General features: G+C 41.8%; 1 protein-coding gene across 1 annotated transcript in view; it reads left to right on the plus strand.

The window, feature by feature from the left end:
- Window positions 1-24,557, plus strand: part of arhgef10lb (Rho guanine nucleotide exchange factor (GEF) 10-like b) — a 38,864-nt gene extending 14,307 nt beyond the window's left edge. Inside the window, exons 11-22 of the mRNA XM_085443741.1 lie at window positions 485-651; window positions 2,045-2,160; window positions 7,560-7,687; window positions 7,807-7,907; window positions 8,695-8,816; window positions 17,587-17,673; window positions 18,008-18,231; window positions 18,940-19,097; window positions 19,234-19,376; window positions 20,565-20,736; window positions 21,592-21,708; window positions 22,435-24,557. Coding sequence (XP_085299867.1) covers window positions 485-651; window positions 2,045-2,160; window positions 7,560-7,687; window positions 7,807-7,907; window positions 8,695-8,816; window positions 17,587-17,673; window positions 18,008-18,231; window positions 18,940-19,097; window positions 19,234-19,376; window positions 20,565-20,736; window positions 21,592-21,708; window positions 22,435-23,021 — 2,122 coding nt within the window. The 3' untranslated portion in view covers window positions 23,022-24,557. The remainder of the gene's footprint in view (window positions 1-484; window positions 652-2,044; window positions 2,161-7,559; window positions 7,688-7,806; window positions 7,908-8,694; window positions 8,817-17,586; window positions 17,674-18,007; window positions 18,232-18,939; window positions 19,098-19,233; window positions 19,377-20,564; window positions 20,737-21,591; window positions 21,709-22,434) is intronic.
- Window positions 24,558-27,656: the final 3,099 nt, after the last annotated feature.

A 27,656-nucleotide genomic window follows, 5' to 3' on the forward strand; every position in this document is an offset into this window, starting at 1 on the left:
AATTAATTTATTATTTACCAGGGGAAACTGGACTTGTATTCTGCTTTGGCTCTGCTGCCACAGGGACAAATACTTTTTGGCCAAAGTGTATTTAAGATACTAAATATGGAATTTGCCCTGATACATCAATTGGTGTAGGACTGTGTGTGCAATAGTCCTTAGGCATCAATAAACGCTCTTTATGAGAATGCTTGTGACTGGGTGAATGAGATTTGCAGTAGAAAGTGGTTTTAGTGCAGGGTTGAGTGGAAATAATGTATGTATTGGTATCAGTCTGTTTACCTGCATATGTAGATATACTTCCAACACAACCCCTCGGTTGACTTATTGAGTTAATAACCATCTTTACATATGTTACTAAGTGTCAGTGAATCTAGATAAGAAAAACATTTCCTAGACAAGCTGCAGTTACGCCATAGCTGTTGTGTCCTGCTGAGACCCCCAGTCCCTTGTTGTAAATGTTTGCAATGTATTTGTCCACCAGGGGTCCCCCTGACATCAACACCCTGGTTCCTGTTGGTCCTAAGTACACAGTGAAGTGGAGTGCTTCTCTGCTGCAGACTCAGGTGGTGGAGGTGGGGCAAGATAGTCTGCAGGGCAAAGACGGTGTCATCACAGCCAGATGTCACAGCTCTACTGCCAGCATCACTGGTATCATATCCACATCTCATTATCTGAGCTACCACACAGATTGCTGTGCAGTATACTAAAAGCAAGCAAATATTAAGAATTTGATTGGGAATTATTCCAAGCTATCTGTTTTAAAGTACTGTGTAAAGGTCTTGAGCCAGGAGTCATAATTATGACAGAATCACAACAGTGTGCCTTTCTATAGAATACTGATATGAATATATTAGTGCTGTCCGTGTTATGGTGCTATGGTGTTAATGTCATTTTAACAAGATTAACGCTGACAGCACTAATTGAATATATGTTTGCAGAAAATATAAACACAGGCTGTGCACACTGAACAACCACACAGAAAGTGATGCTTGTGTTCTATGATTATTGCTGACTTTTATTTCTGAACATGAACGCATAAAACAATTATTTCACTGCACTGCTAATGTTCTTATATAAAATGGAAAATCGAAATTTATATGCGCTCTGAGTGCAAAGCAATATATACACTACCAGAGTGAGAGGCACCCTGAACCCAAACAACTACCACAGCATTCTGCAGCACCATGCAGTACCCTCTGGTATGAGCTTAGTTGGTCAGGGGTTCATCCTACAGCAAGATAATGACCCAAAACATAGATCCAAGCTGTGCCAGAACTACCTCAGGAACAAAGAACAAGGTGGTGAGCTTGAAAACACGGAATGTCCAGACTTAAACCCCATCAAGCTGGTTTGGGATGAACTGGACAGAAGAGTGAAGCAAAGCAACCTACAAGGTCCACATTTATGGGAACTTCTGCTACAGATATGGGAGAATATTTGATTTCTATTGTAGAAAGAAGCCACGGCTGTGTTCAGCTGTTATATCAGGTGCTACTTTGATGAGTCAAAAGTTTAGAATACATTTTGGTCTATAAATTGATTCCATGATTTCTTTTACTCCAATTGCGTATTTGTACTATGCTTTCATTTCAGAGTGCAATGAGACATTAAACTGCATAACTTTCATGAGCCACACCCATTTTCACACCTTGGCTCATGTGATTAGGTAGAGGATCATCAGGGGGTCCTTTGTCCCTCCTTGGGGGATATCCCCATGGGGTTTAAATCTGGGACTCTCCACCATTTGACCCTAGAACTGAAGAAGCTTCTCGGATGAGAGGTGAAACGTCTTCAAGCAGCCTAAAGAAGTCCAGATGCTTTTCTTTCCAAGCTCCTTAGACTACGATGCATGTGCTTGTTGGTTCTGGGGCGTGTGGCTAGATGTTCTGGCCTCCCTCGGGGTGGTGCTCTGCAGTGGCTTGGGAATCTTTGGCATTGGAGGGGGACTTCCCCAAGCACCCACCAGAGGTCCCCTCTGATACTGAAGATGCCTGGTACAAAGCTGTCATAGATGCTAAATGTGACCACGTATGTGTTTCAGGTAAAGTATTGCTTGGCCCTCCAAGATTGTATCAGGAATTGGAAGAGCTGCAGCATGACCTGGCTGTAGTGGAGGAGGTCTCACTGTTGGTTGGCACGCTCCACGGAATCTACCAGGTAACAATATTTATTATTATTTTCACTTTGCTTTATGAATTCAATTCAATTCAGTTCAATTCAGTTTTATTTATATAGCGCCAAATCACAACAACAGTCACCTCAAGGCGCTTTATATTATAAGGTAGACCCTACAATAATACATACAGAAAAAACCCAACAATCAAATGACCACCTATGAGCAAGCACTTTGGCAACAGTGGGAAAGAAAAACTCCCTTTTAACAGTAAGAAACCTCCGGCAGAACCAGGCTGAGGGTGGGGCGGGGCCATCTGCTGCGACCGGTTGGGGTGAGAGAAGGAAGACAGGATAAAGACATGGTGTGGAAGAGAGACAGAGATTAACCCTTTAGAGCCGATTGGAGCGGGAACGCTCTGTTATGCGTAACTATTTTTAAATCCCAGTAGCACTGCAACCACGTAAGCTAGCGCAAAAATTTTTTTTGCATATGAAACCGGAGGAGTTGTACTTACATCTTATGCCATCAGCTTGTCCTAGGTCACGGTTTCCTTCCACATATAGCTTTGCAAAAACTGCATAAAAAGCGCTTGCAGGAACAAAAACATAATATTCCAGAAACACGCTTTACCGATCCGATCAGCTGTCCATAACACTTCCTACGTTGGAATAGACGTCAGCGCGAACTTTTGCATTTCCGCCATTACCTGCCCGAAACCGGAAGTGACGTCATTTTCGCAGAAATGTAGTCTTTTTTGCGATCAGGGCCTCAGGGCCTATACTGCTCTTTTTAAAAGTTATCTTTGACTTTATGACTTTCTGTGTCTTTTCTGGGATGCTTAGGACTCATATTGCACTGCTGGAAATAGTTTATTTTGATGCATATGCTGCTTTTTTGCAAATTTGCAGTATAATATTTATTTTCGTTTTTCCTGCAGTGTATAAAAATTGGTGTATTTCAAAAATAAAACTATGAAGACACTCAAAATACATTTCCTGTGGTGGGAAACTATTTTGTGCAACTTTTTTGTATTTACAGTTTTGAGGGATAAGCCTCTTAAATTTCTCTAACTACAAATATATGTTAAAAAATCAAAAACGATTTTACATTTTTTTGTAGTTTATTGCACTTTTTTGCAATTTATGTAATTACTATGCACTTAATGAATACATATTATTAAAATCTGGGCTATAATGTTTGTATTGATGTATAGCAACTTGAAATGCTCCCAAAAATGGCTCCACAGCATGTAAAAATATAATATAAGCTCTGGCGGACTTGGTTCTATGGTAGGTCTTAAAGGGTTAATAACAAGTGTGATTCAATGCAGAGAGGTCTATTAACACATAGAGAGTGAGAAAGGTGACTGAAAAGGAAAAACTCAATGAATCAGGGTAGTCCCCCAGCAGCCTACGTCTATTGCAGCATAACTAAGGGAGGATTCAGGGTCACCTGGTCCAGCCCTAACTATATGCTTTAGGAAAAAGGAAAGTTTTAAGCCTAATCTTGAAAGTAGAGATAGTGTCTGTCTCCCGAATCCAAACTGGAAGCTGGTTCCACAGAAGAGGGGCCTGAAACCTGCTGCTTTATGCAGCAGGTATGTCTTCCTAAAAGTGTTCTGAAAGCATGTGAGATATAGAGATTGGTTGATCACAGCTTTTCTGCTGTTCCATCGATAAATCGACAGATATATTGATGTGTTCCTTCTGAAATTTCACTCTTAAATTTTATGGAAACACTGTCACACTATGTAAAATCACACCTTTTAGTTTTGGTGTCATATTTGGCAAGTGTTAGCACTTTGTAAAAGAGATTTGTTCTGATTTCATTTTACAGTTTTCCTCGATTGCTTACAGATTTTCTCGATTGCTTAAACACATTTCTTGAAACTATGCCTTGTATCCCCAAAACAGTAAGCACAAATCCATAATGTCTCACCCAATTTCCCAAACATCGTATTGTCAGGTCAAAATGAAGCTCTACACTCAAAATCATTCACTCTTGCTGAAAAACCAAACTTTGCCCACAGACATCACACACAAGACCTCAAAAACACACACACGACAACATAGTTGTACACACTGGTGCAATAAATGTAAAACAAGTTACGTTGCTTTTGGTTCTTACCCTCAAAAACCTTTTCACATGATGAACACAAAAGACGCAACCAATGTATATACACGGGCATATGGTTCTCTGTCATACACTTTCCACTGCCATGCCGAAAATAACTCCTCGGGATTAGAAAGGGAGAGTATGCAGGCAGAAAGATGTTAGAAAACCTTGGGTTATTGGTAAACCAGTCTCGAACCAGAGCAGCGTGATGGAAGCTGACAACAAGAACGTAGTGAGGCTGCTCTGGCTGCTGGTTCCCCTCAGTCCCACTGGAACATATGTTGTCTCAGACCACCAAGAAAAGCAAGGAGAAGCATAGTGTTATAGTAGGGTGACCAACCATCCTCTTTTTTTGCACTTGACTTGTAAAAGCCTATGTGATATTTTTTATTTCACCATTCATTAACCGCACATAGAAGGCATCATTTAAATATGTTAACGTTTTCTTTAAGCAACCAGAATACAGTTTTTCTGAATTGCTAAAACACATTTCCTAAAATCTCATCTCTTTGTCTCAAAACACTAAACACAAACTGTAAAATTCAAACTACACACACAAAACCTTTGATTTGTCTTGCAAAACCAAACATTTGACCCCAAACTATTTAAACTTTTCTCAAAATCAAGCACTACTGTCAAAAACCACACAAAACCAGCCAACGTGCAAACACAACTTAGCAACTATTACACACTACAGAAATAAATACAAAACACTGTGAGAAAGCGGGAAAAGAATGTGTATTTATTCATTCATTTATACTTGTACTCACATTTTAACAAAAAAAAAGAAAAAAGAACTGCAATAAAAAAAGTTACATATACATAAAAAAAAATATTTTACAGCATATTCAGATAATTTAATCTGCTTGAAGTAGATTTTCCTGTGTTTAAGAATTTCGGTCGTATACTTTCCATCTCCATGCTAAGAAAAACTCCTTGACAGGGTTCAAAAGGGAGAGTATGGTGGAAGAAACACATTGATAAAATGCTGCTCATTGTGAAACCAGTTGCATATTTTTGGACCTCGGTGAAAGCTCACATTGTCCCAAATGATATGGGATGCTCTGCCTGCTCGCGATGTCTCTGCTCAAGCAAAGCATCCTGTAGACCATCCAGGAATGTTGCTAGAAGTTCGGTGTTGTATGGCCCAACAGTAACATGACAGCGGAGAACCCCATAGCTGCTGATGGCAGCACAGTTACATTTCCACCACGCTGGCCAGGCAGTTCAATAATGGTACGTTGACCTATGACATTGCGACCTTTTCTTCTCCTTTTTGCTAGATTCAACATGTATGTTGTTTTCTATAATCCACTGCTGTGTTCCATGCAGTCGAATTCCATTATTCTGATTGACCATATCCACAATAAGTGTCTCCTGGTGTTGTGAGCGCATTCATGTCCTTCCACCCTCATGTGGCCATCCTTCAATTCTAAACAAAAAACAATTTAGTTATAAGTATACTTGTATACACAGCACATGTATACATCATACTATTCATTTACAGAACTAAAATTAGTTTGTTGTGTACTTGACTCAATGGTTAGGCCTCATGAATACATCTTCGTGGATGAAGCTGTATTCAATCTAGCAAAAAACAAAAGAAGAGGTTGCAACATGTGTTTTCCATTTTGAGTGGTAGAGAGTTAATGATGAAAACAGTGTGTTAGTTGTGTTTAACTTCTGTTGCCTGTGTGCACCATTCTGGATACAAGTGCACCACACTGCTAAATGTGTTTTGTGTTTGAGAATGTGTTTAGAGAGTTTTGGTAAACGGGAGATTCAGATTTGCCAACGGTCTCCTAACCACATAAATAGTGTTTAAGATTTTGGCAACTGTGAGATTGATTTGATGAAAGAGTTTTCATAGTTGACAATTTAGTTTTTACAATGGGGTTTAGTGTTTTAGCAATTCAGAAAAACTGTAAATAAAGTTTTTCATGACTGGGCCAAGTGTCCTCCTTTTGGAAATCAAAATATGGTCCCCTTATTTATAGGGTCCTAGAATGGCATGGCAGTGGTGTACCCCTCGTTGGCTGATGCCGGCACAGGGAGCAACATTCCCTCCACGCTGACCAGGGGGCATTTACAATAGCCCAATGGCCAATTATGTTCCTCCACCTCCTCCTCCCTGGTGTCCTAGACCTCCTTCTCCTCCTCCTCCTTGAAATGTCTTTGGATCCATTGTTTCAAACCTGAATGAGCTGACTTTGCCGCTTTTGTCTATCTATCAAAGTTTCTGATTGGTGTGTGATACATTTTGACTTTTAGTGTTTCCACTTCGTTAATTGTGTGCTAATTGAGCTAAAACTGTGCTGATGTGAGTTAGCATTATTGACTGCTAGTGCTTTCTAAGTGACCACATGGTGTCAGCACTGACAAATGTAGGGATTTGTGTGTAGAGTTTTGCAGTAACAGTTCACCACATCTGACTCATGTGGTAAAGCAGGGGCATAGTGTTTATAGCTCAGGGTAATGGGTGTGCTTTTTGGAAAGTGGCATTATGATTTTGAAATTTGGGTTCACAAGATTGGTTATAGTGATTAAGCAATCAAGAAAAACTGTAATACTTCATTGTCCTCTTGATTAATAATAATTGTTTTGTTTAACCAGTTAAATATAAATATATCATAATAGCAAGCTGTTTTGGACAGACAGCTATAACTGCATTAATGCCTACTATCTCAAACCAGGCATACATATGAAGAAGAATAGTACAGGACAGATTTTTAAGAACATGGGTGATGTGCAGAGTAGTAGGTAGATGATTAAAGCTCTCACTTTCAATTCAATTCACGTTTTACAAAATTCACATCAAGGTGCTATATACTGTAGGACCCTACAGTAGTATTGAGAAAATGGTATGGCTCAACAGCTTTTAATGACCATAAAATTATATGAAAGAATTGTAGGTTAAGAAAAGGTGATCATCAGTGAGCAGCAGTATGTCTAAGCACATTATTGATTAAAACTCTGAATGTGTATGTAAAAGACTGCAACCCAACACACTGTTGTTGCGGTTGTGTTAGGGGTTCTTATTGATTTTGCACTTATATAACTCTTCCCAGTTCGGTACACTCTTCCTCTCCTCTTGTCTCTGATCTTATTATAAAAAGGGAAAAACCTTGTTAGATAAATTATCTCCACCCGTCTCTCCAACCTCCCTGGGACCGACCCTTGAGTTCACTGCAGCACCTGCAGTTGAGCAAGCGACCACACCTCTGCCGTATTTGTTTATAAATAAAAACAAAACAAAACACAACCCCACCCCAAGCAAGTGAGGTCCATCCTTTATTTCCCCCCTTTTTTTTAATCTCCCTGCCAGAATCTGAATACCACAGTGTCTCAGGACTGGTGTCTGGCTCTGCAGAGGCTCATCCGTCTAAAGGAGGAGGAGATCCAGAACGCCAACAAGTGTCGCCTACGCCTATCTGTTCCAGGCAAACCTGACAAGTAAGTGTCAAGAGGTCCATATCCAAAGCAGACTTAGAGAAGGGGCAGTGAGGTTTTACCAGGCAGAGGTGTGTGAAAGTGTTAGAAGATATGACCACATAATATTCAATGCCTGACAGGTCTGGTCGTCCAGTGAGCATCGTGGTGGTCTTCAACACTCCCAACCCCTTCAGTAAGATCTCCTGGGTGAACCGTCTTCACCTCGCCAAGATAGCCCAGAGTAAGTTTAATTGTGTGTGTGGAGTGTGGAAATGGACTGCTGCGTGCATAGCATTTTGATACTCTGAGCACTCAGATTCACAATCTTTTTAGATTTGTGCTTCACCTAAAAACTACCAACCAGTTAGCAGTGCTGATAAATGCTGTAAAACAATAAAAGCCAATTTTAGGTTAAATTGAAATTTGCAGCCTATTCATGCTGAGACATGAGTTTGACATTAATTCACCAATAAATCATCAAATTAATTTTACATTTAATTTTAATCATAAGTTGTATTTGTCTTCAACTTTAAAGTTACTACATACATGCAACCGTGGTTCAGGGGGTTGGGAAGCTCATCTTGTAACCATAAGGTTGCCGATTCGATCCCCAGCGTTGTCTGTCTCGGTCATTGGGTCCTTGGGCAAGACACTTCATCTACCGCCTACTGGTGTTGGCCAGAGGGGCTGATGGTGCGATATGGCAGCCTCACTTCTGTCAGTCTGCCCCAGGGCAGCTGTGGCTACAACTGTAGCTGCCTCCACCAGTGTGTGAATGTGAGAGTGAATGAATAGTGGAATTGTAAAGTGCTTTGAGGATCTATGAGCGCTATATAAACGCAATCCATCATCATTATTATTATTATTATTATTATTATTATTATTATTATTATTATTATTATCATCATTATCATCATTATCATCATCATCATTATCATACAGCAAAGTCTGCATTTTGACAGTTTAAGAAAGTTGTTAGTTTTTGTCTTTAATGTTTGTGTGTGCGTGCGTGTCTGTTGTTTGGTCAGGAAAGGAAAACACATCAGGTTGGGAATGTGCTGAAGAAGATGGGAAGACGAAAGCTCTGTTAAGCTGCCCACTGCTTACCTGTAAACTTTCGGTTTTCTCCTCCAGAACACACACTCTGAAGGTGAGAGAGCTGTTGCTGATGACAAATACAGTTGTCCAAAAATGTTTCACTTAGAGTCTGTGTTTGATTAGTCTTTAATTAAATGAAGGAAATTTGTGGTGACTCAATCTCAGCTGGACTATCCTGACCTCCTGCTTTCAGCTTCACCAGCTCTTCCCCTGCGTTGCTGCATGTCCACACATTCCTCATAGCCTGAACAGTTTCCTCCCATGTAGTATTTTCACTGGCCTTCTTACAAGTGGGTAACCGCAGTCCAAAAGACACATAGCAACAAACTACTCATCAATGGTTTGTTGCTATGTGTGGACCAGGGCCGTGCAGAGATGTTTGAAGGGGTGGGTGCTCAAAGTTAAAAAGGGGCACATGCAGGGAGTGCAGAATTATTAGGCAAGTTGTATTTTTGAGGAATAATTTTATTATTGAACAACAACCATGTTCTCAATGAACCCAAAAAACTCATTAATATCAAAGCTGAATGTTTTTGGAAGTAGTTTTTAGTTTTAGCTATTTTAGGGGGATATCTGTGTGTGCAGGTGACTATTACTGTGCATAATTATTAGGCAACTTAACAAAAAACAAATATATACCCATTTCAATTATTTATTTTTACCAGTGACACCAATATAACATCTCCACATTCACCAATATACATTTCTGAGATTCAAAAACAAAACAAAAACAAATCAGCGACCAATATAGCCACCTTTCTTTGCAAGGACACTCAAAAGCCTGCCATCCATGGATTCTGTCAGTGTTTTGATCTGTTCACCATCAACATTGCGTGCAGCAGCAACCACAGCCTCCCAGACACTGTTCAGAGAGGTGTACTGTTTTCCTTCCTTGTAAATCTCACATTTGATGATGGACCACAGGTTCTCAATGGGGTTCAGATCAGGTGAACAAGGTGGCCATGTCATTAGTTTTTCTTCTTTTATACCCTTTCTTGCCAGCCACACTGTGGAGTACTTGGACGTGTGTGATGGAGCATTGTCCTGCATGAAAATCATGTTTTTCTTGAAGGATGCAGACTTCTTCCTGTACCACTGCTTGAAGAAGGTGTCTTCCAGAAACTGGTAGTAGGACTGGGAGTTGAGCTTGACTCCATCCTCAACCCGAAAAGGCCCCACAAGCTCATCTTTGATGATACCAGCCCAAACCAGTACTCCACCTCCACCTTGCTGGCGTCTGAGTCGGACTGGAGCTCTCTGCCCTTTACCAATCCAGCCACGGGCCCATCCATCTGGCCCATTAAGGCTCACTCTCATTTCATCAGTCCATAAAACCTTAGAAAAATCAGTCTTGAGATATTTCTTGGCCCAGTCTTGACGTTTCAGCTTGTGTGTCTTGTTCAGTGGTGGTCGTCTTTCAGCCTTTCTTACCTTGGCCATGTCTCTGAGTATTGCACACCTTGTGCTTTTGGGCACTCCAGTGATGTTGCAGCTCTGAAATATGGCCAAACTGGTGGCAAGTGGCATCTTGGCAGCTGCACGCTTGACTTTTCTCAGTTCATGGGCAGTTATTTTGCGCCTTGGTTTTTCCACACGCTTCTTGCGACCCTGTTGACTATTTTGAATGAAACGCTTGATTGTTCGATGATCACGCTTCAGAAGCTTTGCAATTTTGAGACTGCTGCATCCCTCTGCAAGATATCTCACTATTTTTGACTTTTCTGAGCCTGTCAAGTCCTTCTTTTGACCCATTTTGCCAAAGGAAAGGAAGTTGCCTAATAATTATGCACACCTGATATAGGGTGTTGATGTCATTAGACCACACCCCTTCTCATTACAGAGATGCACATCACCTAATATGCTTAATTGGTAGTAGGCTTTCGAGCCTATACAGCTTGGAGTAAGACAACATGCATGAAGAGGATGATGTGGACAAAATACTCATTTGCCTAATAATTCTGCACTCCCTGTAGAACCAGGCTGAATAAAAACAACACACATTCATCAAGAATCTAATGTGGAAGCGCATCATACACTATCACTGTCATTAGGTGGGGACAATGCAAAGCAAACATAGTTTATGTTTTACCTGATAGGTGCAATGTTGCTGTTGAGGGGTTGCTGCTGCTCCTGCTGCTGATAGTGCTGGAGGGCACGGCTGTGTTGATCTGAGACTGTAGACATTAAAGAGTCCATAGGAGAGATTGTAGCTGATTAAACAAGTGTTATGAGATAATAAAATGCACAGATTGGTGATAGCACTTGGAACCGTAGGGCAACAGATAAAAAAAAACTGTAGGAAATAAAGCAGGCTCTGCCTACGACTCTGTCAAGTGAAGGCTGTGTGCAGGCAGGCTAGGAGAAATGATGGACTCGAAACAAACAATTATTACTAAATGAGAAAGATGGATGGATGGATGGATGGATGGATCACACAGCACGGGATGATGAAGATCACGACACAGACAAGGGAAGACACAGGACTTAAATATACAGAGGACGCAATCAGAGAAAGGGAAACAGCAGAGAAACACAGCTGGGACAAATCAGGGCTAACAAGACAAAGGAAGCAAAACTAGACACATTAACATAAGACATGGACCTTCAAAGTAAAACGGGGAACACAGACTGAACTCACAGACACAGACTCACAAGCAGACACTTCAACAGAGTGAGCAGAGACGTGAGATGAGGGCAGACCGACTGGACACAGAACAGAGGGAGTATGGGATTAAACTTAGGAACTACAAAATCACACACAGAAGAACTGGGGAAAAGAGAAATGCAAAATGCAAAACAGAAACCAAAACCTTCACAGTAATAAAACAAAATAAGAACTGAAAACACTGGGTCAATGACCCAGGTACCCTAATAGACTCACTGTGGTAGAACTTGACTTAAGCGGTCAAAGAAGTGCAGGAGACTGATGCTGTCCAGTGTAGCAAGTGATTTATTCACCATTTTGAAAAGGTAGTTTACAAGCAATTAATGTCCTTCCTAGAAGAACAGGGTATTTTAGAAGTTTTCCAATCTGGTTTTAAAGCTTTACATAGTACCGAATCTGCCCTTTTAAGAGTTTTTAATGATGTGTTTTTGGCAAATGACTCAGGTGACTGTGTTATCATTGTGCTGTTAGATTTAACTGCTGCTTTTGATACAGTGGATGATAATATTTTAATTTCCCGTTTAGAGCAGTTGGTGGGTATGCGGAGTACCGCACTGCAGTAGCTCAGATCCTATTTGGCAGAGCGAACTTTCTCTGTGAAACTAGGGGAGTTTGTATCCTCTGCTGCTTCTCTTCAATGTGGGGTCCCACAGGGTTCAGTTTTAGGCCCGCTTCTTTTCTCTCTATATCTCCTACCCCTTGGGTCTATTTTCAGGAAACATGGGATTTCTTTCCACTGCTACGCCGATGACTCCCAGATTTATTTCCCACTTAAAAAGATAAATGGCTTCTCAGTAGACCTGCTGCTCAGATGCCTTGATGAAATAAGGGCCTGGATGGCTTTGAACTTTTTACATTTTAATGAACAGAAAACAGAAGTGATGGTTTTTGGTGGCGCTTCTGAGGCCACTATTATAGATCTTGGTTCACTGGCACAGTATGTTAAACCAGTCATCACTAATCTGGGAGTTAAAATAGAGGCAAATCTTAAACTTGAAAGCCAGGTCAGAGCTGTTGTAAGATGTAGCTTTTTTCATTTGAGGGAATTAGCCAAAATAAAGCCTATCTTATCGAAACAGCATTTTCAGACAGTAATCCATGCCTTTGTTACTTCTAGGCTGGATTATTGTAACGCACTTTATTTTGGGGTTAGTGATGCGTCCGTTAGGCGCCTGCAGGTTGTGCAAAATGCTGCAGCACGTCTTTTAACTGGAACAAAAAAGTTTGAGCACATTACCCCAATTTTAATTTCACTCCACTGGCTACATGTACATTCTAGGATTGTTTTTAAAATTCTCTTATTTGCTTTTAAATCTCTTAATGGCCTGCCCCCCCCCCCCCCCACCCTACCTCTCGGAGCTACTACAACCATATACACCTGCCCGTTCCCTTAGGTCCGCCAATCAGCAGCTCCTTAAGGTACCGAAAACTAAGTATAAATTTAAAGGTGATCGTGCTTTTGCTGTAGTTGCTCCAAAGTTGTGGAATGATCTACCCTTGCATCTTAGGCAGGCCTCTTCTCTCTCTGAATTTAAAAGTCTTCTTAAAACATATTTATTCGCTGAAGCCTTTGGCATTGATTAGAGGGGTTGACTCAATTTGTTTTAACATGTTTCAATTTATTTTAGTTTTTTAGTTATTTATTTTATCTTATCTCATTTTAATTTTCTTTACTTATGCTTTTAGCATGTACAGCACTTTGTGAACTCTGGTTTTTATGTTAAAGTGCTTCATAAATAAAGGTGGTATGGTATGGTATGGTATGGTATTTTGTGACCCAAAAAATATTTACAAAGAAACAAATAAACTCAACTCCAAATTAACTCAGTTCAAATAAACATAACTGAACTTAAATCAACGGAAATTAAGGTCAAACTGCACACAGCTACACTGACCTGAACCTTTCTTCCCGAAACACCTGAGTTCTTCTGCTTAAATAGTCCACTTAACCAAACAATTTCTCCTCTGGACTATTCCATTCAGTAAGTAGGTAAGATGAACATTATTATATTCAAACCTCTACTACTCCTCCTTACTGGCAACAAACTCTGTGGTGTAATCAATACATATCACAACAATAAATCTATTTCTTTATAAACCCTCTAAAATCAACTTTATTAAATTATAAGAGTTCTTCCCCTTCTGCACTTGGTCTCTTCCTGTGACCTCAGATGAACTCAGAAGGTATAAAGCAGGAAGTAAAACTACATTTCCTCCTTTTGTTTCTAGAAGACAGGTACGTAAGGAAAGTTCTAAACAATACAAATTAACAGTTGAAATATAGAACATGTTAACTTAACAAACTTGTAGGAATTGATTTAAACCAAGATGTTATATTATATAATCTGTAAAAGTGCAAAACATAAACAAACCCGGGATAGTAGATGTTTGCCTATTGCAGATTACATGTGAAATATGGTTAAATCAAAACAAGAATGTTAACTAAGAATATAGACAAATGGTCTTCTCACCCACTTTGTCACACTCACTCTTTGCCTCTCTTCCTCCTTCCATCTCCTCATCTCATCTATCACTCTCTACTTGCTGTCTATCTAAGTACAAGGCACAATATGATGTTGTATTAAACTATTATTTAATTATTCACACTAAACAACTCTTACACCTAATCTCTAATAAAGTAATGATAGAATAAAGGTTACAGAACCAAAACATTGCAGCTGTGTTTATTATTGTTTTTATACTTGAGTAATAATTTTAAAAAATCTACACACACACACACACACACACACACACACACACACACACACACACACACACACACACACACACACACACACACACAGTAACATTTGACACCTTCTCCAGAATACTGTATATACTATGGCCACTCGCCTAGCTTGGGAGTCACCGCACCTAGTGCTCCGATTACCACGGGGACCACCGTCACCTTCACCCTTCACATCCTCTCGAGCTCTTCTTTGAGCCCTTGGTATTTCTCCAGCTTCTCGTGTTCTTTCTTCCTGATATTGCTGTCATTCGGAACCGCTACATCGATCACTACGGCCGTCTTCTTATGTTTGTCTACCACCACCACGGTTGGTTAGCCACCACCATTTTGTCCGTCAGTATCTGGAAGTCCCACAGGATCTTAGCTTGGTCATTCTCCACCACCCTTGGGGGCATCTCCCATTTTGACCTTGGGACTTCCAGGTTATACTCAGCATAGATGTTTCTGTACACTATGCCAACCACTTGGTTATGGCGTTCCATGTATGCCTTGCCTGCTAGCATCTTGCACCCTGCTGTTATGTGCTGGATTGTCTCTGGGGCATCTTTACACAGCCTGCACCTGGGGTCTTGCCTGGTGTGATAGACCCCAGCCTCTATGGATCTTGTACTCAGAGCTTGTTCTTGTGCTGCCATGATTAGTGCCTCTGTGCTGTCTTTCAGTCCAGCTTTGTCCAGCCACTGGTAGGATTTCTGGATATCAGCCACCTCCTCTATCTGCCGGTGGTACATACCGTGCAGGGGCCTGTCCTTCCATGATGGTTCCTCGTCTCCCTCCTCTTTCTTGGGTTTCTGCTGCCTGAGGTATTCACTGAGCACTCGGTCAGTTGGGGCCATCTTCCTAATGTATTCTTGGATGTTCGTTGTCTCATCCTGGACTGTGGTGCTGACACTCACCAGTCCCCGGCCCCCTTCCTTCCACTTAGCGTACCACCTCAGGGTGCTGGACTTGGGGTGAAACCCTCCATGCATGGTAAGGAGCTTTCTTGTCTTTATGTCAGTGGCTTCTATCTCCTCCGTTGGCCAGCCTATTACCCCAGCAGGGTACCTGATCACGGGCAGGGCGTAGGTGTTGATGGCCCGGATCTTGTTCTTACCATTCAGCTGACTCCTCAGGACTTGCCTGACCCTCTGCAGGTACTTGGTGGTTGCAGCCTTTCTAGCGGCCTCTTCATGGTTCCCATTTGCCTGCGGGATCCCCAGGTACTTGTAACTGTCCTCTATGTCTGCAATGTTGCCTTCTGGTAGTTCAGTCCCCTCAGTTCTGACTACCTTCCCTCTCTTTGTTACCATTCGACTACACTTCTCCAGTCTGAACGACATTCCAATGTCATTGCTGTATAGCCTGGTAGTGTGGATCAGTGAATCGATGTCTCGTTCACTCTTGGCATACAGCTTGATGTCATCCATGTACAGGAGGTGGCTGACAACTGCTCCATTCTGTAGTCGGTATCCGTAGCCAGTCTTGTTAATGATCTCACTGAGGGGGTTCAGGCCTATGCAGAACAGCAGTGGGGACAGAGCATCTCCTTGGTAGATCCCACACTTGATGGTGACTTGTGCTATGGGCTTGGAGTTGGCCTCTAGTGTTGTACGCCACATCCCCCTTGCAGTCTCGGCTGATTGTTCTGTCTACCAGTAGCTGGTATTTTGCGCCTCTGGTATTCTTGCCAATCCCTTTCTGTGCCCCACTCATGTATTGACCCATGTGCCTGTTCATCTTAGCCGATATGATGCCTGACAGGAGCTTCCATGTAGTACTGAGGCAGGTTATTGGTCGATAGTTGGATGGGACCGGTCCCTTCTTGGGGATCAGGACCGTTCGACCTTCGGTTAGCCATTCCAGGTGTCTCTCGTTAACTAGCAGCTGGTTCATTTGTGCTGCCAGACGCTCGTGGAGTGCAGTCAGCTTCTTCAGCCAGTAGGCGTGAACCATGTCGGGCCCTGGTGCTGTCCAGTTCTTCATACTGGAGACCCTTTCTTGGATATCTGTGATGGTTACTGGACCCTGTTCAGGGAGGTTGCTATGGTCTGCCCTCAGATCCACTAGCCACTGAGCATTGCCGTTATGGGTTGCTTCCTTCTCCCATATGCTCTTCCAGTATTGCTCTGTCTCCAGCCTTGGTGGTGTTGTTCTCTTATTGTTCCCTTGCCACTGAGAGTACACCTTTGCTGGTTCCGTGGAGAACAGCTGGTTTATTCTCCTGCCTTCTATCTCTCTGGTGTACCTCCTCAAGTGGCTGGCCAAGGCTGTGAGTCTTTGCTTGGCAGTTTCCAAGGCCTCAGGTAAGGACAGTTTGATGTATTTCTTATGCACCTTCTTTGCTGCACCTTTCTGCAACTCCGTTAGTTGGCTAACCTCCCTCCGTGCTACTTTGATCTTGCTCTCTAGCCTCCTTCTCCATGGAGGGTACTGCCCCTTGTGGCTGTTCAACTTGTAGCCAAGCATCTCACTGATCACTGCTGCCGTATTGTAGATCAGCTTGTTAGTGTCGGTAATCGTGGTTGTAGGTATCGTCCGTAGTGCTGCATTAACATCATCTAGCAGACCTTCTGAGGGTACTTCACGTAATCTTGGTAACCGGCTACGGGGGATCCAGGTTTCAAGCTTGGCCATGATCCTATTTTTCAGGTCAGTTCCTCTCGCACTCAACGATCCTTCTCCTATTGCACTTGGGGCTATGTACCCAATCTCGGGTGGGGGTGATGATATCTCCCCCCTGACCTGGAGTCCTGACTCCTCCTTGCCGTAGCATTTATGTTGTACCTCGTCAACCTCTAGTTGTGATAGCAGTCCCTTCTTTCGAATGTTGGAACACATCCCTCATCCTATTCATGTAGCCCCTTCCGCCAGGGTTACTTGCGTAGTAGCATTCCAACAACGCCCTGTTTTCGTCTCTTGCCCACCAATGCCTTCTTGTTCCAGTAGCCCACTTGTCGTCATGGTGCCCTGGTTCCTCAACACCTGACGCGGACCTTGTTGATCCGGGCAACATCCGAGCCGGCATGCCTTCGTATTTATCTGTCTCACTCATGTCTGTGGTAGGCTCACTTAGCATAGGGGGTCTAGCCTTAGGACCCTTACTGGATACAGACGCCCCAGGCAGGAATCGAATAAGGATTGCTAAGGTATATATATATACATATATATATATATATATATATATATGTATATATGTATATATGTATATATATATATATATGAGTGATACTGAGTAGTTTTAGCTGTATGAGATGAGAAAGCATTTCACTAATTAAATATGTTAATTTATTAACACATTATTGTTTTAATAACTGAACTGACCTTTGAATAATTTGTTCATCTGTTCTGTTTCATTAATTAATTATTTGTTTAGAGATGATTTATAACGTTATTAATGTTTCAAACATGTCTGCTATGTTTGGCCAGCTGGAGGCAGCTCTTCACAGCCCATCTCAGTCCAGACTGCTTGGTTTCTGCACTGCCAGCACATCCTTGCCACAGGGTTACCTTTGGGTGAGTTTAAGCTTCCACTGTTCAGAAAACATCTTTTTTATTCAGTATTCACCTGCTCCTATGTGGATCTGTATGTTTGAATGCATTATTCAGTGCGGTTTCTGTTTTATGTCTGTATAACCACTACCACGGTGTTAGCTCTGCTGCTGGGGTAAGCTTGTCCCCCTGCTGTAAGAACTTATGTATAAAACCTTGGCTGTTCAAATCTGTGCTTTCGAGACACACTGTTATTGGTACATTACGGATCCATGGCATAATTGCTTTGACTGTTGGTTTTTTTTTTTGTTTTGTTTTGTGATAAGCAAAGCTACTTTTCTCCTGTCATGGTCTTCAGGTTGCTGGTGGAGGTGGCAACTCCAACCATGGGCAAGTAGAGATTTTCTCTCTGAACCGAGCCAGTGCCCGCTTGGTCAAAACCCTCCCACTGAGAGCCCCAGTCCTTTGCCTGGAGTATGTGAAGGAGCCGTGCCCCAGTACAGTGCTCCAGGAGGGGACTGAGAAAGGCCCAAGGGCAGCCAAGACAGGAAACATAATCTGTGTTGGCCTGCAGGACGGCAGGTCAGTCTTTTCCAACACAGGACATTATTTAGTTTTATAGCTGTCGGAACATTAAGTATTGTTTGGACCACAGTTTTGTTATATTTGACTAACGATTGTAAGTTTAGAAAAAAAAAAGAAGAAGACAATTCCTCAAAATATTGAACCATTTTTTTTAATATCATCAATTTTCTTTCACTTCATCGACCAGTTTTAAGGCCAGGATGAACCCTCTTTTGTCACTGCTGCTAAAAACAATTATTTTTGCTGCTGACATATGTTTTTGTGGGAGTTTACAGTTGCTCATTCATGCCGAGGTTTGCACCAGGCAGTTTTTACGCTGATTATGCCATTATTATTTTTTTCCCCAGAAAAAGGATGTCTAAACCCATTTTGTAATTTTATGTTGCTATAAACTGAAAGAATGTGGTACTCTGCTGTTATTTGATTTGGATTGCACAAAAAAGGCTTAAGAAAACAAGTTGATTGCAAAATACATTATTCTAAAAAATATATATATAAATAAATAATCAAAGACAACCTTAAAACTTACATGAAAAGCATGAAATCAGGTAATGACATTCAATTTTCTTATGTATCTCTTTGAGCAGATTGTACTATGAGATTTTGAAAGACTAATGTAGAGCTATGTTATTTTGTTACAGCAGCAACAGCAACAATCTGGCCCCATGTGTAATATGTGACTTTTCTGTCTGCTTGTCTTTCCAGTATCCATGTTCAGAGCAGTGTGGACACAGCTGTTCAGTGCCTGCTGACCTTGGTAAACCCTGACAACTGTCCAGTGCTCTGCCTCAAACATTTACTGTCGTTCCTTTTTGCTGGACTGGCTAATGGCAAAGTAGCTATATACCACAGAAAAACTGGAGGTGAGCTGTCACAGATACCACTCTCACATGATGCGAGTTTGCATGTCAGACTAATGAGGTCATGCACTAGCGTAGTAGGAGCTAAATCACAGAGCTCAAATTAGGTTCTAAACCACCAACTAATTCTTCCTGTCAGAGCGACTGTGGGATGTGGATTCATGCAAGCTAGTGTCTCTTGGCTCCAAGCCGGTCTACTGTCTGCTGACACTTGAAGACACTATGTGGGCCAGCTGTGAAAACCAAGTCACTGTCATACAAGGAGACAGCCTCTGCATGCAGGTATATTGACTGTTCAGTATGCACACTGAGAACACTTTTACACTTACACTTTACTTTACACTTTACACTTTCCCTTGTGCTCTGCAATGGATGTGTATACTGTTACAGTGGTGGATCCATGTCAAAATGACCCAATAATGAGGCTGGCATTTTTACAAGTGATTCCTGTGAACCAACGGCTCAAGCTTCAGAGTCCTCTAACTATTGCATTTCAGACATTTTTTATATTCTTGGATGTATAATCCACCACAAATGCAAAACTAAATTATCAGACCAGCTCAACAGTCCCACCTACCTGCTGTTCAAAGCTGCTTTTTAAGGCAAATAAGACAAAAGGGCTTGTTTCAGAGAGACAGTGAACTGACAGGCTATGTCAAGGCCCAAAGTAAGCTCAATAAGTATTACCAGTTCTACAAGAGAAGAATAAAACTGTAAGTGTTAAATGTGTTTGATGGGTCAGCATCAACAGTAAACCACATTTAGGAAAATACTGCCTGGATTGGATTCCAACTCTGATTCCCAAAAAGCTGTGATACTCTGTGAAATGTATATAAAACAGAATGAAATGATTTGTTCTCATAAATCCATATTTTATTCACAGTAGAGCATCAAATATCAAATGGTTGTCAAAGGTCTGCCCAATTTTGACCAGGGATATTATTTTTGTTTCTCTGTTTTGAATTGAAATGCAGTTTAAATGCTTCATTTTTTTCCCAAAAAATGAAAAGAGCTCGAGTTTACAATACTCACATCCATGTGTATTATTTGATTCTGTCGCCCGCTAAAACCCTTTTAAATGAAAAAATAAAATTTGCACTTTGAGGCGAGGTTTCTTGTGTGATTAAATGCAATTAATCGTAATTAATTAATTACAAAGCCTCTAATTAATTAGATTATTTTTTAATCGAGTCCCACCCCTAGTAAATATGTATTCTCAGCATACACACTTACCCGAATACTACAGATGACTACAGATGACAGTCACAACTAGGCAAGAGCTTTATTTACTGAACAACCAGCAGATTATTGTTTACATGAATTAAAATATTCTTCAGAACATTCATGTACCGTGTTTTCCTAAAAAAATATTTTCCACAAAATGAGTCATATGACACATTTTGTGAAACCAACTGACATATTTTTTTTGACAGATAAGCCACAGATTAACCCTTTCTCTCTGTGTTTCAGAGCTTCGAAGCCCACTCAGATCCAGACTTCCATGTTAGCCATATGGTCCATTCAGGTGGAGGTGTTTGGATGGCCTTCACCAAAGGATCCTCCATTCATCTGTTCCACACAGAGACCTTGCAACAACTGCAGGAAATCAACATCTCCACCCGTACCAACTATCTGTCACCAGGCAAGGCCAAAAACGATACTGTCACCGAGACAGACGGGCATACCAAGAATACAGCATAGCTGCTTTTAGACCTGTGTTTAGCATTTCTAGAATATTGTTGTCACTGCCTGAATGTTCAGATGTCATGTTGAATGGGTCTCCTTTCTGTCCCTTGCACCAACCTTATTAATACCTTTGGGGACAGAGCCTTCAGTGTGGCAGCCCCCACCCTCTGGAACTCTCTCCCATATGAGACTCACGATGGCACGACACTGGAGTCCTTCAGGAAACTTCTCAAAACTCGCCTCTTCAACAAATCCCACAACCCATAGCTATTTTAAGCTCTAGTTACTGTTGTGTAAAGCAAAGTTGGGTTTCTTGAAAGACACTATACAAATCTAAGTTATTATTATTATTGAACCCAACTGCATGGCAGGGCAACCTTGTTCCTTCAGGGAACAGAAGTTAGCAGAAGTTGTTATTAAATGATGCATTTCTGTTCTATACAACTTGCTCCCATTCTTACGAACAATATGTAATGCTGTCTATCTAACATTCAGACATTCAGTTACATAGTGTCATCACAGGTTATCTGCCTTAAAGGCATGAATAGAGATGTCTTCAGCCAAGACACACAGGGGTGTGATATCCCATACTACAATACGTTTACAGTTTACTGGAAACTTTCCCTTCCTGTTCACTTTTTCCTTAAGATCTCCACGCTGTAAATTGAACTGAGCTGCTCAGTGACAGAGCTCAGCCCGAGTTCAAATTTTGGCAGACTACACACACACACAGTGTTGTCAGGGCTGGGCAGGAATAAAACATGTACAGTTAGACTATGACCAATGTAATGGTTAAATGTTTGTTTTCCAGGTCACGTTTGTGTATCCAGCTTACTGATCTCTCAGGGTATGTTGTGGGTGGGGACTAGCCAGGGCGTCATCATCACTTTCTCTGTACCGACTCTTGAGGGTATCCCGAAGATCACAGGTCAGAACATGCATCAGCGCTCCTGCTCTCTGATGTTTTTGTGACTGAAGTTGAATGTACACACAGCATGTGCTCATTACTGGTTGAACATCTCAAGATCTCTTGTGATATACAATATATCCATGTAGCATGATGGCCTGATAATGCACACGTACTCATGAAGGCTCTGGCACTCACCAAAACAAAGTTAACTCAATAAACTGGAAACTGAACCTTGAAAGCAACAAAGAAACAGGAGATATGCTCTATTTAACAAAAAATGACATTAATTCCCTCAAAAGAAGTGTAGCCATTTTTTTTTTATATATAAATCTATGAAAAAACGACTATTTCATTTCTATTTGCTTCCTAATTTATACTATTTGTTCCCCTATTAATTTACTTTATTATTTAGTTTTCCTATTTTAGTTTATTGATGTGCGATATATATCAAATAGTCCTGTGCATATGCTTTGCTTTGGAAACACTCTACCTCTGCGGGTCTCAGTGCAAGTTTTTTAAAACTTCTTCCCCTTTTAACTCAAACTCCACTAAAACTGTGGTCCTGAAATGTTGATGATTCTCTGCAGGGTTGCATTTAAAAACACTCTTTTTAGTTCTATTGTATACTTAATGTTTGTTCAGTTTTAGTTTTTTTTTTGTCTTTTGGAACACATTTACTTCTTTCATGTGTTACTCTGGTAAAATGAGACAAAGTGAGCAGATGCACAACTTTTATATCCTCAGGTAAAGCGATGACATCTCTGAATGCTCACTGTGGTGCTGTAGATTTCCTGGTGTCAGCCTCCAGCACCCTGGCCTCTGATTTGCTTCGACGGGATTCCATCTTCAACATTAGCAAAGAGAGTGCTAATGGAGAGGGAGGAGGAGGTGGAGGTAATGTTGAAGGAGAAAGAGGAGAGCAGAAGCTGGAAAATAGCCACCATAGGGAGAACTTAGAAACTTCTCCATGGAAGCAGGACAAACCTAAGCATCTCCTATTGCAGTACCACCTCCATTCCACCTCCCAGCTTCCTGGGAAGCTGCTGACAGCTCAGCCAGAACAAGCGAACCCAAGGGCCTCCCCAGATCTCCAGATGGAGGACGGTTCCATCTATGAAGTAAATGAGGACCCCGATGTTTGGTTGAGAGGGCGGCCACTGGAGTTGGGGAAGGAGGGAGAGGCCAAACGTAACAAAGTCACTTCAACAGCCATCTTCTCTGGTGGAAGAGGATACCGCAGGATAGGACTGTCAGCATCAGAAGAAACCTGCTCAGACTCCAGTGAAAACACGCTGCTCGTGTGGCAGCTCCCTCTCACGCTTAGCCAGTGACAGCTTTCTTTGTCCTCAGTTACTCTAGTTCTAGTCACGTGTGATTACTCTTAGACCAGGCACGTTTAAACATTTAAGGTTGATTCTAAAGTCAAGGACATATCACCTTTGACAGTTGACAGTTAAAATAAAAGTAACATTACTTAAGCCTACAGATGACGACCGTCATCACAGTGGATACTAGGTGACAGCTTTATTTACTACAGTGAGCAGTAGTAATGTTGCATATCACAAAGATAGCAGCACCTGGCATCAGCAGGAAGCAATCCCCCAAAGAACCTGGCTTATATAGTATACTAATTTTAAAATCAGCAATGTGTTTCAAATGAAGCTGTACAATGTGATACTTGGTGGAACATTTCTGTATGGAAACAGGTTGTATGTGTATGTCAGATGAGTGTCAAGCCTCAGTGTCTGCATTTGGACCTTAAACGTTTTGATTTGGACACATATCTCAGTGTTAGGCTAAACAAAATAGTGGCATATTATGAAAAGAACTTAATGAAAACCTAAATCTTTACATAATAAAGGAAAAAAATGTAAGAAAATTGCATCACAATGAAAGTTTCAATGGTGTTTGGGTGTGTGTGTGTGTGTGTGTGTGTGTGTGAGAGAGAGAGAGAGAGAGCGCGTGTGTGCAGCTACACCATAAATACAACATAAATACACAGACCCAGACAGTTAATGGAATCAAGTGATGTCTTTACTGTGAGCTGTTAAGATTCACTGCTGGAAATGTTCCACCTCCTAATACTTCTATTACCACTAGGATGACGACTTCCTACATCTGCCACAGCTGTTCCTTCAGTCTCGCCACTTCTCAGATGTCTAATGCTCCATCTGTCTGATGTTACTGTCAGCTGGCATAGCCACGTCTTTCACAGCTGTGGTCTTCTGCTCCTTGTCAACTATATCTGTTTGGTTGGCCAGAGGCTGCTTTTCTATCCGGAACTTGAAAGTCCCACAGGACCTTAATCCACTGTTGTTTCAACCACCTTTAGACGCAATGGGAACTTGGTGATGTCTAATCCATATGCAGCAAAGATGTTCTACAAGAGTCAGAGGCTTTCATGTAGTGAATCCAGGTGGTGCTGAGTTTGGTCTGCCTGTTCCTCGAATCTTCATGAACTGCTCAACCAGGAGCTGGTGCTTTGTAAACTGTTATTTCTAATGTCCTTCTGTGCTGTGCTCAATGGTTGACTCACGTGTCTACTTGTAACTAGCTTGGTTGCTGTGATGCGTTATTTATGGTCGTGCAGAGAGACCGCATCATCTGTCCAGGGATTGTGTGTCTGATTGCACTGAACTCTGTTGTCAGCCAGCTGCAAAGAAGAACGAAGTTGTAACATACAAAGAGTTGAAGTAAAACCAGGTGTTAAAAACAATATCTGTGCTTTACATGCTGTATTTTTTGAGCTCCCGTCCCCAGGGAACTCACTATTACTCACTGCTCTATTCCAGCCCACTTGGACAGTGCGTCTTGTGTGATTGAAAATCCCTTTCCCCTCCTGGTCTGTACATGCACACATTTGCGGGACTATAAATCCAACTTTAGTGGAGCTTCCATGTTGTGGGGATATTTCATGATTGTGGATTTTCTGCCCTGTATTGGCAAGTCCAGACAGGTACCTGCTGTTAGCAGCCCACTTATTTATGCTACCAGGCCTTCAATTAGCTTCTTCAGCCAAATGAAGAGTAGAGCGCCTCTTCAACCTGAGCCTGAGGCTGGGAAGAGTCCCACAGCTCTGGAAAACCTCCTGTGTTGTACCAGTGCCAAAGACTTCACGCCCCAAGGACCTCAACAGCTACAGGCCGGTGGCTCTGACATCCCACCTGATGAAGACCCTGGAGCGGTTGGTCCTGGCTCAGCTTCGGCGCCTAACAAGCTCATCACTGGACCCACTTCAGTTTGCCTACCAGCCTGGCATTGGAGCGGATGATGCCGTCATTCACCTCCTACATTGTTCCCTCGCTCACCTGGAGACCGCTGGAAGCACTGTGAGAATCATGTTCTTTGATTTCTCCAGTGCCTTCAACACTATTCTTCCCTTGGTTCTGAAGGACAAGCTGGAGAACTCTGGAGTGGACCATCACCTCACTACCTGGATTTTGGACTACCTCACCGACCGACCACAGTATGTGAGAACTCAGGGCTGTGTGTCGGACAGGGTCGTCTGCAGTACGGGGGCCCCACAGGGAACGGTTCTGGCTCCGTTCCTCTTCACCATCTACACTGCAGACTTCTCCCACAACTCCACCCAGTGCTTCCTGCAGAAGTTCTCTGATGACTCTGCAATAGTCGGCCTCATCACTGATGGGGACGACAAGGAGTACAGAGGACTGACTCAAGACTTTGTGGACTGGTGCCAGCTGAACTACCTCCAGATCAACGCCAGTAAAACCAAGGAGCTGGTGGTAGACTTCCGCAGGCACAAGCATCCTCCACTGCAACCACTGAACATCCAAGGTATGGACATTGAGGCTGTGGACAGCTACAGGTACCTTGGTGTTCATCTGAACAACAGACTGGACTGGACTCATAACTCAGACGCCCTCTACAGGAAAGGGCAGAGCAGGCTGTACCTGCTGCGGAGACTCAGGTCGTTTGGAGTGGAGGGCCCACTCCTGAAGACCTTCTATGACTCTGTGGTGGCTTCTGCTATCTTCTATGGTGTGGTCTGCTGGGGCGGCAGCATCTCTGCCGGGGACAGGAAGAGACTGAACAGGGTGATCCGAAGGGCCAGCTCTGTTCTGGGATGCCCTCTGGACCCAGTGGAGGTGGTGAGTGACAGGAGAACGGCGGCTAAGCTGTCATCCCTGTTGGACAACATATCCCACCCCATGCAGCAGACTGTGACAGCACTGAGCAGCTCCTTCAGTGGGAGACTGCGGCACCCACGGTGTGGGACGGAGAGATTTCGCAGGTCTTTCCTCCCCACTGCTGTCACACTCCACAATAAAGACTTTAACTGATCAAACACACACATCCACACATGTGCAATAACACTAAGTGCAATAATCTTTTCTGGCATCGTTGTATTTTTACTCAGTTGTATATAGCATTTGTATTCTATTTTTATCTTATTGTATATTTTATTCTATTTTATTCTACTGTATATAGTATTTTATTTTATTCTATTCTGTACAGTTGTGTACTATATTTATTCTTATTGTATTCTAATTTTTGATTCATAACTTTTGCACTGTCCACTTCCTGCTGTGACAAAACAAATTTCCCACGTGTGGGACTAATAAAGGTTATCTTATCTTATCTTAGATCTATGTTCACATCTGCAAGCATCTCCTCTGATTGGACTTTGCCAGTTAGCTGGAGGAGTTGTACCCTTGGTTGTGTGGATGCTGTGACAAAGTGGGTGAGAACACCATTTGTCCAGAGTTGAAGTTTGCTATTCTTAGTTAACGTTTGTGTTTTGATTTAGCCATACCTTATTTTAATTCTGTAGTTTGCAAACATTTACTATCCCGGTTTTGTTTATGTTTTGTACTTTTACAGATTATATAATATAGCATCTTGGCTTAAATCAACATTGACAAGTTTGTTAAGTTAACATTTTATTTAATTCAACTGTTAATTTGTCTAGTTTACTTGGTTTGAACTCACCTGACTTACCTGTGTTCCAGGAGCAAAAGGAGGAAGTGATGCCTCACTTCCTGTATTTATAGCTTCTTTTTTGGTTTGGATGTCACAGGAAGAAACCAGGTGAAGAGGGGGAGAATTGGTGTAATTGAATAAAGCCGATTTTAGGATTGTGTTTGTTAGAGAGATATGTATTGATGTAACATGTATTGACTACACCTTTGAGTGTTTTATTGCTAATAAAGAGTAGCATCATACGTTTATTAGAATGGTAATGTTTATCTTACCTATTGAATGGAATAGTCCAGAGGAGGATATCGTTTGGAGTATTTAAGCAGAAGAACTCAGATGTTCAAGGGGAGAGGGCCAGGTCAGTAGTGATGGGCAGATGAAGCTTCATGAAGCACTGAAGCTTTTCATCCAATTGGTTCACCCCAGCGCAAAGCGTCTTGAAGCTTCATTTGCTCTAGTAGGACACCTACTGGACGTAAAAATATTAGTTGGCATGAATTTGAAGAGTGTGGCATTTTGCACACAGCCTGTAAATGTCAACAACAAAAGGAGTGTGTAAAACATGTATATTGTAGTGGTGGCAGTATACTGTGTATATTTATAGTGGCAGTATGGAAAATGATTATTTGGAAATGCTTAAAATGGAAATGATCATTTACTGTGAGGTGAGGTGTGGACAGTGGTTGTGCTTTTGTAATGTTGAGGTATGGACAGCTACAGACTGAGGCCTCAGTCCAGCCTGTTCACATTTTATTCAGTAAAAACTAAATTTTCACTGCTTTTATTGCCTTTTTAGTGGGGAGAACATAGCTAGGATTTAATGATTTAACAAATCTTTTAAATCCTTTGTCCTCCACAATGCTAAATGGCTGGGAGTCCTCAATCACCATGCTAACCAGGTCTTCATCTATTTGAGATTGTTCTCCTGAGGAAAGACAATAAAAGCAAAGCACAAATATAAATATCACACACGTAACTTATTACAGTTGTATAATATTGTTATATCATTTAGTAACATTACGGCA

This window comes from Copadichromis virginalis, linkage group LG20 (assembly GCF_057382275.1).
Source record: "Copadichromis virginalis isolate Kocher_CV1m ecotype Utaka linkage group LG20, C_Virginalis_male_GT1.1, whole genome shotgun sequence".
Lineage (NCBI taxonomy): Eukaryota > Metazoa > Chordata > Actinopteri > Cichliformes > Cichlidae > Copadichromis > Copadichromis virginalis.